The sequence below is a fragment of the Watersipora subatra genome, chromosome 1, assembly GCF_963576615.1.
Source record: "Watersipora subatra chromosome 1, tzWatSuba1.1, whole genome shotgun sequence".
In the NCBI taxonomy this organism is placed as follows: Eukaryota; Metazoa; Bryozoa; class Gymnolaemata; order Cheilostomatida; family Watersiporidae; genus Watersipora; species Watersipora subatra.
The window spans coordinates 11233917-11247663 of NC_088708.1; the positions used below are offsets into that span (position 1 = coordinate 11233917).

Below are 13747 nucleotides of genomic sequence, written 5' to 3' on the forward strand. Positions count from 1 at the left end.
AAAGCCTGGTGCCTATGCGTCTCACCCTCAACAACGAAATGCCCTGCAGCAACTAGATAAAATATGCGCCAGATAGTGAGTAAGTGTTCAGAAATCTCATGCTGCTCTCCTCTGCCTTTGATGTGCACCTAATAAACCAGCAATCTGATACACCGGCGACAATTGTTCCAGTACATTCAGCATTATGGCTATGCAAAAAATTAACTACGATAAATTTCCTACGATTAGCAGAAGCGCGAATCAAAGGAAAATGAAGTCCTCCGATCCGCAAACTAAACTAAAAATATATGCTAAAACAGTTTATGCAAACTTGGCTAATAACCCATCTAGGTGTTTTATGTAACACGTTTTATGTATACAAATACATCACACAATATATATCTCCTCTTCCCATTTAGTCAACAATAATAGCTTATATGTAAAAGATTGTAACGGTAAAAACAATGTTACAATCAAAAATGACAATATTGAACTTTTTCCAGCAAGTCACAAGCCTACACAACACCCCCAAGATGAAGACTAGCCATAAATCAAAATGCCAGCACACGTTAGCAGCTACCAATGACTGAACAAAACATTTCACAAACACCGATGGTGATCTGCGCATAATAAATACCAAATATTTGACAGCGCTGTGAGTTATCAGCCCATGCATGGCATTGGGTACAATTCTGTGCGAGTGTTAGAGTTCATTGTGCAAGGGTCTAGAGATCATTGCCGCGCATTGATGATGTCTACAAACTCTGGCTTGAGTGACGCTCCACCGACGAGGAACCCATCTATGTCAGGCTGTTTGGCCAGAGCCTTGCAGTTGGCACCATTTACAGACCCTGTGGAAGAGAGTATTGCAGCTGAGAACACTCGCTGGAGTCTTTGTTCTAGCCATGAAAGCCAGCAAACCAGATGGTAAACTAAATGCACTTATGGATAGAAACCTTCAATTAGAGTACCTGTGGTAATTTCAGAATACAAAACTCGACTAGTTACGCAGAGAAAAGAAGAGTTATAACTGAGTATACAAGGAGAGCGGTGAGCTGTCCCTGAGTAACGGTGATCAACTCCCTGTGATGCATTAATCTACATCAACGATTTTGCATTGTAAAAACTAAAGGGCTCAATCTTGTTAATGTGACCAAAATGTTTTTGGATCTGTAACGTAGATGAACAAGGTCGACCAAGAAACAGGAAGGCAGTCTTGATGGACTGAGTATTCCGTGTTGACAGAGATATCAGCTAAAGATTATTCACTGAGATGCCTTAGGTAAGAGTTTTCAATTATCCTAGAAGCTTTGTCCCCAGCCAATGGCTGTTATCAAAGCACATCCTTTAAGCCAGAGGTGTTATCTTTGCACACTGTTAACAATTAAAACATCTGGGCTGCCGTGCCTTTATATCAAAGACCTAAAAAGAACCGCTTTGTCTTGGGAACAGTATTCAATAAATTCATCGCCGCTGAAAATAAGCACTTAGCTTTAAATCTTTAATATTTAGCAGACACTCAGTGCTACGCTTGCCTGAGGGCACCTGCGCTCAATGCCATTGTAAATGGAGGTATTGAGTGTTACATTCAGACCTACCACGCTCTACCTGCCGACTGCTCATAATGAGAAAAGGAATCATTCGCGCAATCGAACATATTCAAAGATAGTGCCTAATTTATGAAGCTTTCAGCAATGACTTGGTCTAATTATTTATAGAAAATAAACTGACGCAATTATCACTGCACCAGCAACTGTCTACGCCCAATCAATTTCAATTAAAGTTCATCAATATTTGTTATTTTGATATTATCAGGAATTAACTATTATTGAAAAATAAGTGTTACCCAATGGAGGTAGCCAGACAGCATTATTTCAGGCAGCAAATCGCCAGACAATACTAAAGTTATCCATAGGAGAAATTACATACACTTCTAAAGACCGTCTTCACAACACGCCAAAAAGAGCCTGTGCATCAGCAAACAAGTGCTAAGAAGTGCATACCACCACATACAATTAGTATTGCTACGTACCACCACATACAATTAGCATTGCTACATACCACAACATACAATTAGTATTGCTACATACCACCACATACAATTAGTATTGCTACATACCACAACATACAATTAGTATTACTACGTACCACCATATATACCGTAAAACCTCTAATTAAATGCCATGGCGCTCTATTTTTCAACCATTCCCTAAAGTGGCGGTCAATTAGAGGCGGCGTTCAAATAGAAACTGGCAGTGTATTTTTCAAATGGCTCGTCAGAATTTTTGGAAGATAAATTTAGCCCTATTACGGGCGAAGCGGATGTCGCCTATATTTTCCTCACTTATTCCAGTGGAGCAATATATTAAACCTTTTGGATGCAATAAACCTGCTAACTTACCTCCAACTTGTCAAAGATCTCTTGATGAATATGCATCGAGAAACCAAGAAATATTTCTACCAGTTGATATCTATTACTTGCAATTGACCTGCGATGATATTATAGCCTGTGTCCTTCTTTGCAATTTGTTGGAATGTTCAACTTTTTTTTCATTTTACATTTGAAGACATTTTTATTTTATATCTTTATTTAGCAATGTTGCATAAAGGCTCATCGCACTCATTAATATGTTTGCTACAGTTGGCAGCTAAATCTAGCTTTTTATGCGCAATAGAAGTGGAGTTACGAGTATCGATGTATTGTAAGCCGTGTTAAGATAGCCGCAAGAATGCTATTAGATAACATGCTATAAATCTGCATATTTATAAGTTATGTAATGATAATCCATCAAATGATAAAAATATATATTCATGAACAAGTGACATAAACGATCCATACTTATATTACATGCAGAAACCAAAACTAACGTTTTTAACACAAAAAATATTTCTATCGTTTGCTCGGATAGCTGCATTCTGATTGTTGCTTCTAGTTGTTTAATACCTTCCACAATATCTTCTGGCTTCAAATCTTCTTCTGCGCTGATGAACTAGTCACTATTAGCGTTCAAACAATTTTTTTGCAGAGCAAAACTTTTATGCGCTGCATTTAGCACAAATGCACGGCAATGTAACCTTTGGCCTAAAACTTGTAAACTGTTTTTATCTGCATGTTCTCGAACTATGAAGACCGCGTTAAACAATGAACTACTATTAGCCTGATACAGTTAGTAATTATTTCTAAGACGTTGCTTTGAAAGTTCATCTACCATCGTAAATTTAAACCATTTTTTATATATATAGGCAATTTCGAAGTATCAAGATCGCGTTAAACAAGGAACTACTATTAGCCTGAGACCGTTATTGATTATTTCTATGGTGTCGCTTTCAATGTTTTAACGAAAAAAGCGAAAAGCTTTGAAGTTGGAGAGCGAGATAATTGATTGTTATTAATATAAACTATTCATTATTAATATGATTTTCTGGACACTTTTCTACTGATCAGTTGATATTATGGGCTCGTAAATATCAAAGGTAATCAGAGTGGCGGTCAAATGAAGGAGGCGTTCAAATAGAAGGTGGCGCTCCATTTTTTAACCCTTCTCTCATAGTGGCGGTCAAATAGAGGTGGCGGTCAAATAGAGGTGGCGGTCAAATAGAGGTGGCGGCCAAATAGAGGTGGCGGTCAAATAGAGGTGGCGGTCAAATAGAGGTGGCGGTCAAATAGAGGTGGCGGTCAAATAGAGGTGGCGGTCAAATAGAGGTGGCGGTCAAATAGAGATGGCGGTCAAATAGAGGTGGCGGTCAAATAGAGGTGGCGGTTAAATAAAGGTGGCGGTCAAATAGAGGTGGCGGCCAAATAGAGATGGCGGTCAATTAGAGGTGGCGGTCAAATAGAGGTGGCGGTCAAATAGAGGTGGCGGTCAAATAGAGGTTTTGCGGTAATTAGTATTACCACATATCACCATATACAATTAGTATTACTACGTACCACCATATACAATTAGTATTACTACGTACCACCATATATAATTAGTATTACTATGTACCCAATATAATTAGTATTACTATTTACTACCATATATAACTAGTATTATGATTTACTACCATATACAATTAGTATTACTATGTACCACCATGTATAATTACTTAATTAGTGTTACTACGTACAACCATATATAATTAGTATTGCTACGTACCACCATATATGATTCTCGTGCTCTGAGCAACATCGACTGAGACCTGATCAGACAGCCAAACTCTTAAGTCATTGTGTACCTCTTGTGCCTGCTCCGGACTGGCAACCTACATTCAGAAATTATACTATCCTCCATTAGATCGCGTGTTAGATACCTAACTAGGTCAGCACCTCACTAGGTCAGCGCCCCACTAGGTCAGCACCTCGCTAGGTAAGCAATACTATGATTATTGACATCACAAACAACAAATGTGACAATTTCAGACAATTTTGTCACGCAATGGCATGTAAAATAAGAGGATGCTACATTTTACACATTCCATAATTTGAGCCCTGAGACTATCCAGCAACATGAGCTGAGCAGTATTTTAAGTAATCCATGCAGCCAGGTGAATATTGAATCAACTACTATATTTTTCACTCCATAAGGCCTACTTGAAAGCCTAAAATTAAAAATAATTGACTATGGGCCCTCTAATAAGGCGCACCCGCGAGTAGACCGAGTTCTAACATCCATTGTGTGCCTTTGGTAAGTGCACTACGGTAACCACACCGTGGATCATTTCAGGCTAAAACAACAAAAACTCCAACTAAGTATATAGCAAAGGTTCATGTACATTGTTAACTATGGAAACAGACCACGGAATTGAGACTACGTGTATGCCTTTTGATACAGTGCGCCCTACGGTGCAAAAATTACGAGACATAAGACTTTAAGAGAGACAAGGAACCACCCTTGGGAAATATAATACTCTGATGGAAGGCCAGGTAAGGCCTCGTCTCTCCTTACTTTAAAATTCCTTGCAGTTTTTCAAAAAATTATTTAGTTCTGAAGTTACTTTTCGGACTATTAGCCGCTACTTTTTTCCGATGTTTTGAGCCATGCGGCTTATTTAGAGGCTGTGGCTATTCTGCGATTTGTTTCTTTCACCGCTAGGGCGCATTAACCGGAATCTCCGGTTAGCCCGCCTCTAGCGGTCAAAGAAAAAATGAAACAATGCCTAACGGTACTGTTCCGTTAGTCACTGGGTTAAAAAGCGTCGATGAATACGGAAAAGTGCCTAACGGCACTGTTCCGTTTTAACTAGCAAAGTTGCTGTCGTGTTAAAAAGCACTGTCACGAGTTCTGTGGTCTGTACAAACGGTGCGGCCTATGTATTGTTTTATTACCATTTTTTGAAAATAAAGCAGATGCGGCTTATATAGGGGTACTGTTAACAGTTCGAAAAGTATGGTACTGTCGCATTCTCTATCAACTTCTAAGCAGGTGTGATCAAGAAGCTGTTTCATGGGCTACCAGCCAATCATAACTAATCAGAATATTTACCAAAATCAAGGTATCCACTGTGTATCACATATGTGAAAGTAAATATCTCAACTGCACCATGAAGGTTACAGGAGCTCAACTGTTTACAGAGCGTATAAAGAAAACAATGAACGCTGTTTGACTGAAGCCTCTAATCAATTGCAGGCGTTTTAAACCTTCAGCTTCCTGTTTACGAGTACCTACTCTCACCGTCTCTTTATGATGATAGTTTGTCATTGTTAAAAACATCTGGGAAGGCAAATACACCTATTAATTTTAGTCGAGATACATAGCATTTGTACAAGGCTCACATAGATAACGCGAAGAGGCTAAAGGCTTTTAGGAGCAGTTTGTAGAGTATGTTCTAATAGATTAAGAGATAGACATAGCTACCATAACGCCATGCGTAGGTCTGCCCCCCCCCTCGCACATGCATCTATATTCTAGACTCACGTCAAAGCTTAAAGGCTTGCTATAGCATTAGTACATCATAGCAATAGTCTAGGTGTTTCAGTCAATTTAAAGATAAAAATACCTGCGGATGATTGGATCAGATAGCGAAGTAAAAAATGACATACCTTTCCAGTGCCGATAGCCCAGACGGGTTCATAGGCAATGACTACATTGGACCAATCTTTAACATTCTCTGTAACAAAAGTCATTTCCTCCACAACAAGTACACTCGGAATTTTAATTCCACACTGACACAGGGACAGCAAAGAAAAATGCAATTTAAAAGACAACATGACATAATCTTTCAGAGGTTAGATAAATGGAGTGACACTAGGGATAGCCTCAGGCGAGGCATTCATCTCTGCGCTGCGAACAAACATTTCCTATCCGTGGGCAATATTTATTTAAGGTAGACTTGACAATGTGAACCTACGTCGAAGAGTGAGGCTATGTGAACTCGCTCACTCACTCGTAGAAATGCAAACAGTCGGAAAACTCAATCGCCAAGGGCACAGCTAGACAATCGAATGTGCGAGATGGTGGGCAAGGGCCATTCACGTAGAATTCTTGGCAGGTAACAACACCTAGGGGCAACTACTAAATTAATTTCACAAATTGAATGGCGACCCCCAATTGACTTCTTGTTTTGTTCTGTCCGCTCATGATGAAAATTGGCTGTCGTATATTTTACAATGAGTTTTTTGGTATTTATAAGGAATACAATACTATCTGGAGCGCTAATGATGAGTAATGAATATAGGAATTACTGACAGGTTGCAGACAGGTGCTATTACACATTATCCACTTCGGGCCACTGGGACCAATTGCACTTACCAGAAATGGCTTTAACTTGTTTGAACACTACTTCATTTGTGTTACCAGCCTCTCTGTCTGAGAGAAGTTCGCCAACACATGCTATCACCTGGAGTCCCTCAGACAAGGCATGCCCTACTTTCTCACCGATCAGCTGTACAACAACAAGAGTAAATCATGGACAGCCGTATGCTTGTGGGTCTTGTGATAAGATTAACACAATTAAATGAAAAGAGAAAAGAATACAACATAGGAGTTGGGAAGAACATGGCCTATTTCAACACAGTGAAGAGGTCATAAATAGGAGAAACAATTGCAGTTCACAACCCACTCAACAACATTTGAGTAAACATAACATTTGTAAAAAATATTTCAGTTGCAAACATATGTAGCCTACCTGATCAGTCTCTCCAAACACATGCCGCCTCTCCGAGTGTCCCAAAATGACCCATTCAAGACCTATATCCTTAATCATAGCAGGGCTGAAAGATATGCATTCTTTTGAAGACTTGAATAAACAAATTGACCAACACGAAATAAAATTGTACAGCAATCTGATTTCTATCAAAATTGAAAGTGATATCACAAATATATTTAGCTGTATCAAAACAAGTACAAAAAAATTTCAAGACTGGACAACTCCAACAATATTAGTCTAGAAATCAAAATTATGGCACCTAGTTTCTCCAGTAAAAGCTCCCTTGCTCTCCTTGTAACAGTTTTGGGCAGCAACTTTAATACCAGACTGAATAGTTTGTTTAGTGTAGTCGAGGTAAACTGCTGGAGGAGCGACAATCACATCTGAATAAGAAATTGACTATTCAAGAGCTTCTTTGTGATTACCATGTGACACTTTGAGTACACAAAAAAGATCACAGCCAAGTACCCTAAGAGACTACAAAAATGTAGTGAGTATTGTTTACAATTCATTAGATAACTACATGTACCACATGTATTGCGCAGTCAGTAAATTAAGAAGTTGTTTAGTTTTTTGTATTTGAAAGGCCAAAGGGTAAGTTTGGAATGACCTCGAAACAGATTAGGCAATTTGCATGTATTTTACCATTTGCATAACTTAATGTAGATGTCCCCAAAACATTTTTTACGCAGTAGAAGCAGCTACAGTACTGAAGTTGTGCAATTATTTTCAATAATCCACCTTTGTAGCCAAATTTGAATACACTATCAGTCTGAAGATGTACCTATTATGTTGTAAACTATTATTAACTTGTGCATTTATAATACTTGAACAATCTTTTTGTATTATTCATAAAACTCCTGGCTAATCAAATGAATCAATAATCCCTACGAGTTACAAAAATGCCATTTCAACTCTTTCTGATCAAACCCTATCTAATCACAATCGTGATCATCAAGGCTTATGAACAAGACAACATTGGGGCATCTAGCTTGACTGGACAGACGCATTTTAATGCTATGGTTGCTGATTCGCGTATTGCACATTAAAGAGAAGACAACTATTTGTTTTAATTTGTTGATTCGCGTATGGCACACTAAAGAGAAGACAACTACCAAATTTAACTTCAGCTTAGTTTTTTTTTAAGTAAATTAAGGTTATTGCCCTTGACAGACACAGACGCGAGAGATTAGAGAACTCACGTAAACTGATAGAACACTTTATTGGTGTCTCTTACATGTGATACAAATCTTATTGGTTTTCAGCTATGGAATTACATAGTGAAATAGTCCAGCCAAAGGTAAGCTTCTGCTGCAAACTCTTTAATGGACGAGATGGTGTAGAACAACATTCATAAAATTACCAACACTTTAGAACAACCAATTATACCAACCAATTCACCAACCAATCATATCACATTTTTATCACTTATGATTGTCATTTAAAGGAAACAACTGCCTCAACAAAACTTTTTAAACAATACATGAAGGAGATAGCGTTTGTAGTTAAATGAGATAGAACCCACACGAAACACTAAAGGGTTCTGTTAAGTTAAGAAAGAATTGCCCACTAAGAAACGCCATAAAAACTATTTTAAAATCACAAAAACATCATAGAAAAAAAGTTGAGTCATTCAAGTAAAACTTCATTGTAATAAGGAGAAGAATGAAGTAGGTACTAAGAGAAGTGGAGTCTCCAGGCGTTGGAGCCATCTTTAATTTGTGAGCTGTGGCAGAATATATCTTTACCAGCCGATAGCATCAAGTCGGAATTGTCGCGATAGCATACTTTTTGGTCAAAGTAAAAATTTGCTGATATATGAAAATGGTTAAACAGGTGTCAACTTCCTCTAGTAAAAAGTGAACTGATTAGTCTCATTAGCTAACTTATGAGTATAATCAAACAGAAAACCTTAAAAATAGCAATGCGATTATTAGCAGAGGTGCCCTCCACATTCAGTGTATCAGCGGTTGTCTAATGCTTCATTAAAAATTAAAAAGTATAACTTTAGTAGGGAAAGGAAAATTACCAATGTACATTCCTAAAATCTTTTTGTCTCAGCTCATTTTTAGCGTGAGTCTTCAATGAATATTTTCGCATCTTCTCTAAACACAATATGTGCTTTTGCATGCTTTGTTTTATTAAACATTTTACCAAGGACAAACTACATGTATCATCATAGAGGTATCAGCACGTGTATTAGAAACAATTAGTATTACTTGAACCAAATCTCGATATCTGTCAAAGTTTAAAACAGAAGTAATCATAAAAGCATGCTAAATATTTTTCTTGCAAAAAATGATATAATCGACAACAATTACAGGCAAAGATTATAACTTAGAATGTCAACATATAGCAGAACACAGCATACACAACCGTTAAAATGTGTGTATTGTAAGAGGCAATGCCTTTAGCAAACTGATAGTTTAGTGAAGACAATGTTTACTAAACCCTTGCAACTTTGCTGTACAAGTTTACAACTGATTCAAAAACTTGCATCAAAAATTGGATTTATAAGATATCAGAAATACATTCCCAAAATTATTTTGATTAAGGTTTTGATGATAACTCTGTTGGTTGAACTGAAGAAAATGAGGATTGCTGCCAGTTTGCTATGAAAAATTACATTTAAGACCGGCTATTAAGGGTTCATTCTCTTCATACATGTATATAATATATTAGGATAATATTCAACTATGTCCCAACCGCAGTTATGTTCTTACATTGATATCAAATGATATGTGTTCAAACAGCACCACCTTAATAAAAAAATTGACACAGCAGCTACAAAGGCTAAAGTTGGTAGACTTGGCTTCATCAAAATCTACACTATAAGTAAAAAAAGAGCTGCGCAACTGAAACCTGCTTTGGCAATCGCAACAAAGTACACTTCTAGTCAAGAAAAAGCGAAAAATTTAACTTTTTGATGCTTTACAAAAATTAGAAAACAATTTTCAAGTGACCAGCTCATGTAATTCTCCTCCTGGGTGTTCATAATCTTGCAAAACGTGTTAAGTCACGAATCTGAGTATCTCATAAGGTAAATAAAGGTGAGAAATGTGAGTAAAACATCACAGTACATCTCACGCAAAGATATCTGTAGGATAGTTTAAACATTGTTTAGAAAAATAACTATCTAGTAAAATAGAAAAAAAGTTGTCAGAGATGGCAGCATAAAAAGTTAATGTTGTTTTAAAATATTTGCAAAAATCGCCCACAAAATGCCTTTAGATTTTCGTACTGACAGCTTTGTAACAATTTTAAAGATATGAATAGTGTTAGACTTGTAGGTGAGAGTATAATTGTTATACTGTATCTGTATTAAGTTCTCAATAGGCTTAGACATGTCCATACAAAAATCCAACCGGAAAGTGTTTACCAAACCTTAATAACATATACCATCTCACATTTACGGCAACATCGATGACTAATCGAATGAAAAGTTAGCTTTAGCTCTATAGACATCATTGACCCTCTATAGACATCATTGACCCTCACAGCTTTGATAACATAATTTAAAGTTGAAGTTTGATCAGGTTCTCTCATCAGTCTTTCTCTAACATTAACATAATCTAAACCAAAAGGAAACTTATCCCTGATAAGGAAATCTCTTTGATCATTAATATTAAATCCTTCTGCCAAGCGTCCAGTTTCATTAGCTATACATATATAGGCACAAATTTGTGATAATGCTTATGAAAATCAAATCTGCACACAACATACTAGACTTAGGAATGCAATATTCCTGGAACATGGCCAGTAGGTCGTCTAATTTTTGACTTTTTCTACCTTCTGCAATATTTTCTGAATCCACATTCAAAAACTCCTTTTTGGTGATAAAAGTTCTTGAGCATGTTCACCCCCACATGTCTAAGGAGTGCTGTTGACATCTCCCTACAGCGTCTGAATCTGCTCTAAAATTTGTGGCTAATAAATAGTCAGTAAATGCTCTCTTTCAACAATTTCATACCGAATATAAATTGTTGACCTGCAGACTAAGCTGTGACAGTAATAAATAAATTACATATGCATTGAGTACAGCATGGCCACCATGTTAGATTTGTTGTAGGTACATTGTATGAGTATGAATATATAATACGTACATGTAATTGTTATTTTAGGTAAGTATCCGCATTATGTATTTCATATACTATATGCCCAATACAATAATTCAACCAAAAAGTGCTCACCACCTCGTAATAACACATACAGTTCCGTATTTACAAAACCTTAACAAAAAACCCGCAATAGGCTATAAATTGCAAGTAAATATCAATGTGTATGTAATAAACAATCTAGTCATGATGAAATGATCAGAAACAATTTAGAAACAACGATATCCACACAGGCAGTTAGTCGTAAAGAATTCCCTTCAATATAGGCAACCTCCAGTATACTTCACAACAGATTTGGCCCAAAACTATATGTGACATGAGAGTACTACCGGAAACTGCATGATCACAAGACAGCTACGTGCTGTAACAATGTAATAACGCTGGAGCACACTGTTTTTTCTAAGGCGCCCTCTTCACAACTAGCGATTTATGTCTTATCGTCTCAGGGGTATTCAAAAGCAACACAAATGTTAACCAAATAATACATTATATAGCTCAAACTACAACTTGGTTTGCATGAAAAAACAGTACGAGGCTAATTACTAAACAATGTTGAGAAAATTGCTTTCAAATGCTAAAAAACTAGAAACAACCAAACAAAAGACATTAATATTTCAGCACTCTTCTAGCAACACTTACCGGTTTCAATTGAAACTTCTGACTTGTTCAAGTTTGCAATTATTCCTTCAATTGACGAACGGTTGCCGTTCATTTTCCAATTACCGCCAACAAAAAACTTTCTCGCAGCAGCCATTACTTAATTAATCGTTATGATGCCAATTAGACCGTTGCATAAGATGGACAAATCTCTTCTTCTTCCTCGCTTCTACCGCCGGTCATAGGAAATACAAGAAACAAGCGAGCAGTAGGATCGCTAGCGGTACAGATGGCCAATGAAAATGCGCAAGTCCGCTTTTAATCCAATAAAGAGTGGCCGTACCTTGATCGGGGCTTATACCTACGTGACTTTAATATAAAGATACGTGACCAAATACATACATCTATCGTTGCTCCAGTTGAAACCGTCATAACAATTTGTGCACCCCGACTCAGTGCCGTATAGGGAGAGTTACGTCACCAACCGAGCCTATACAAACGCATCGAAAGTTCCAAACAAACATCGGCCACGCCTACTTTTATATAGAGTTACAATGGACTGCTCTTACCTGTCTTTGTTTATCAGTTAATAAAATTACTTTGGGTAACCTTAAAGCACTATCAAGTATACCACAAGAAAGCTCAGGTTTTGCTCTAACTCACATAGCAGTTGTAAAAGTGACAACTCTATATTTACAGGTTTCCTGCTACTTTTTAGTAAATAACTCCTATTATCTGCACTAGAATGTCTCAACTAAATTGTGTTAACTTGCAATTTCACAACTTTGGGCGGCCAAACAAACAATTTAATGTATTCACAATGATAATTATATTTATAATACCATCACTTGCCAATTTTTTTGTTCATAAAAATTATAAACAGGCTCGTTTTATGCAAATTAATGGACAACAGCAAATTTATTACGGACAATGATTTTAACTAAACGTGCAAGAAGTATGAAGTACAACATAAAAATTGAACAACTTTCCATAATAAAAACTGAAAACTAAAAGGGCATATTATACTACATAAAAAATCTTTCATAGTAATGTTACAATAAAAATTTATTAACTTCGAATGAACAAGTCAAAGAAGCTAAGCTGTACTAGAACTATAGTAAGGTACGCCAACGTAGTATTTAGTGTGCAATGGCTAACTTACACATGTTTATAACATATATACATATTATACTAGTCAACAAGAATGAGTACAGTAAAAATGCAGAAAGCATCAAATTTCAAAAATACTTTATTATGAATATTCTGAGTTAGCGTTCACATGGCCATGCTTTTGCTACCAAACTGCACTGACTGTGAGGTGGAGGTATGTTTTTGATATAAAATATTAAGTCTAACAATCACAAACTTCCTCACTAGTTTCTGCAATATAGGATGACAAGTGGGCAGTTGACATGGCATATCAATATCAATCTTCCACATCGCTTGGTTGCTTGACCCCATGTCTGAAGTAACAGCAACAACTTTCAGACCGCTTGCGTGTTATGATATCAATAATAAGAGAAACTAGACTGTCTCCAGAAATAGATTTACTATTGAGATGGAATGTGACAATTTGTTTCCATCTTTCAGTAATTCCTGCAAAGATACAGCCAACACTTGGATTCAAAGTACATGTAACATTAGGGGTAAAACTGCAGACACAAAGAGGAAAGTAATAAATGAAATAAACAAGAAATTAGCCTGGGGTAAATCTAACTAACCACAAATAATATGCTCCTGTTATACATGAAATAAATCAGAAAATTCTGACGATCTTTGTGGTATATAAAAAAGCTAAGAAAATGGTGATTTTGACTGTGTATAAGTCGTATTTCTGATTCGATACCTTATTTTACAACAGAACTTTATATAGCAAAGCGAGTTTGTTTAGAACTCTCGAAAGTGGCGTAACTCCAGTTGGCGTAACT

General features: G+C 36.7%; 1 protein-coding gene across 1 annotated transcript; it reads right to left on the reverse strand.

Annotated features, from left to right (window-relative positions):
* Positions 1-333: 333 nt before the first annotated feature.
* LOC137385559 (triosephosphate isomerase-like) lies at positions 334-12082 on the reverse strand. Its single transcript, XM_068072043.1, has 7 exons — positions 11862-12082; positions 7367-7490; positions 7087-7171; positions 6711-6843; positions 6002-6069; positions 4119-4224; positions 334-830 (listed from the first exon to the last, which is right to left on the reverse strand). The coding sequence occupies exons 1-7, from the start codon at positions 11974-11976 to the stop codon at positions 712-714; spliced, it is 750 nt and encodes a 249-aa protein (XP_067928144.1). The 5' UTR covers positions 11977-12082; the 3' UTR covers positions 334-711.
* Between the last annotated feature and the right edge of the window lie 1665 nt (positions 12083-13747).

Excerpts from the sequence above, each read along its gene's own strand:
- LOC137385559 (XM_068072043.1), bottom strand. The coding sequence starts at position 11,976 with ATGGCTGCTGCGAGAAAGTTTTTTGTTGGCGGTAATTGGAAAATGAAC. Across the intron at positions 7,491-11,861 it reads AGAAGTTTCAATTGAAACCG|ATGTGATTGTCGCTCCTCCA; the intron begins GTAAGTGTTGCT and ends TTTCTTATTCAG. Across the intron at positions 6,844-7,086 it reads TGTTTGGAGAGACTGATCAG|CTGATCGGTGAGAAAGTAGG; the intron begins GTAGGCTACATA and ends GTTGTTGTACAG.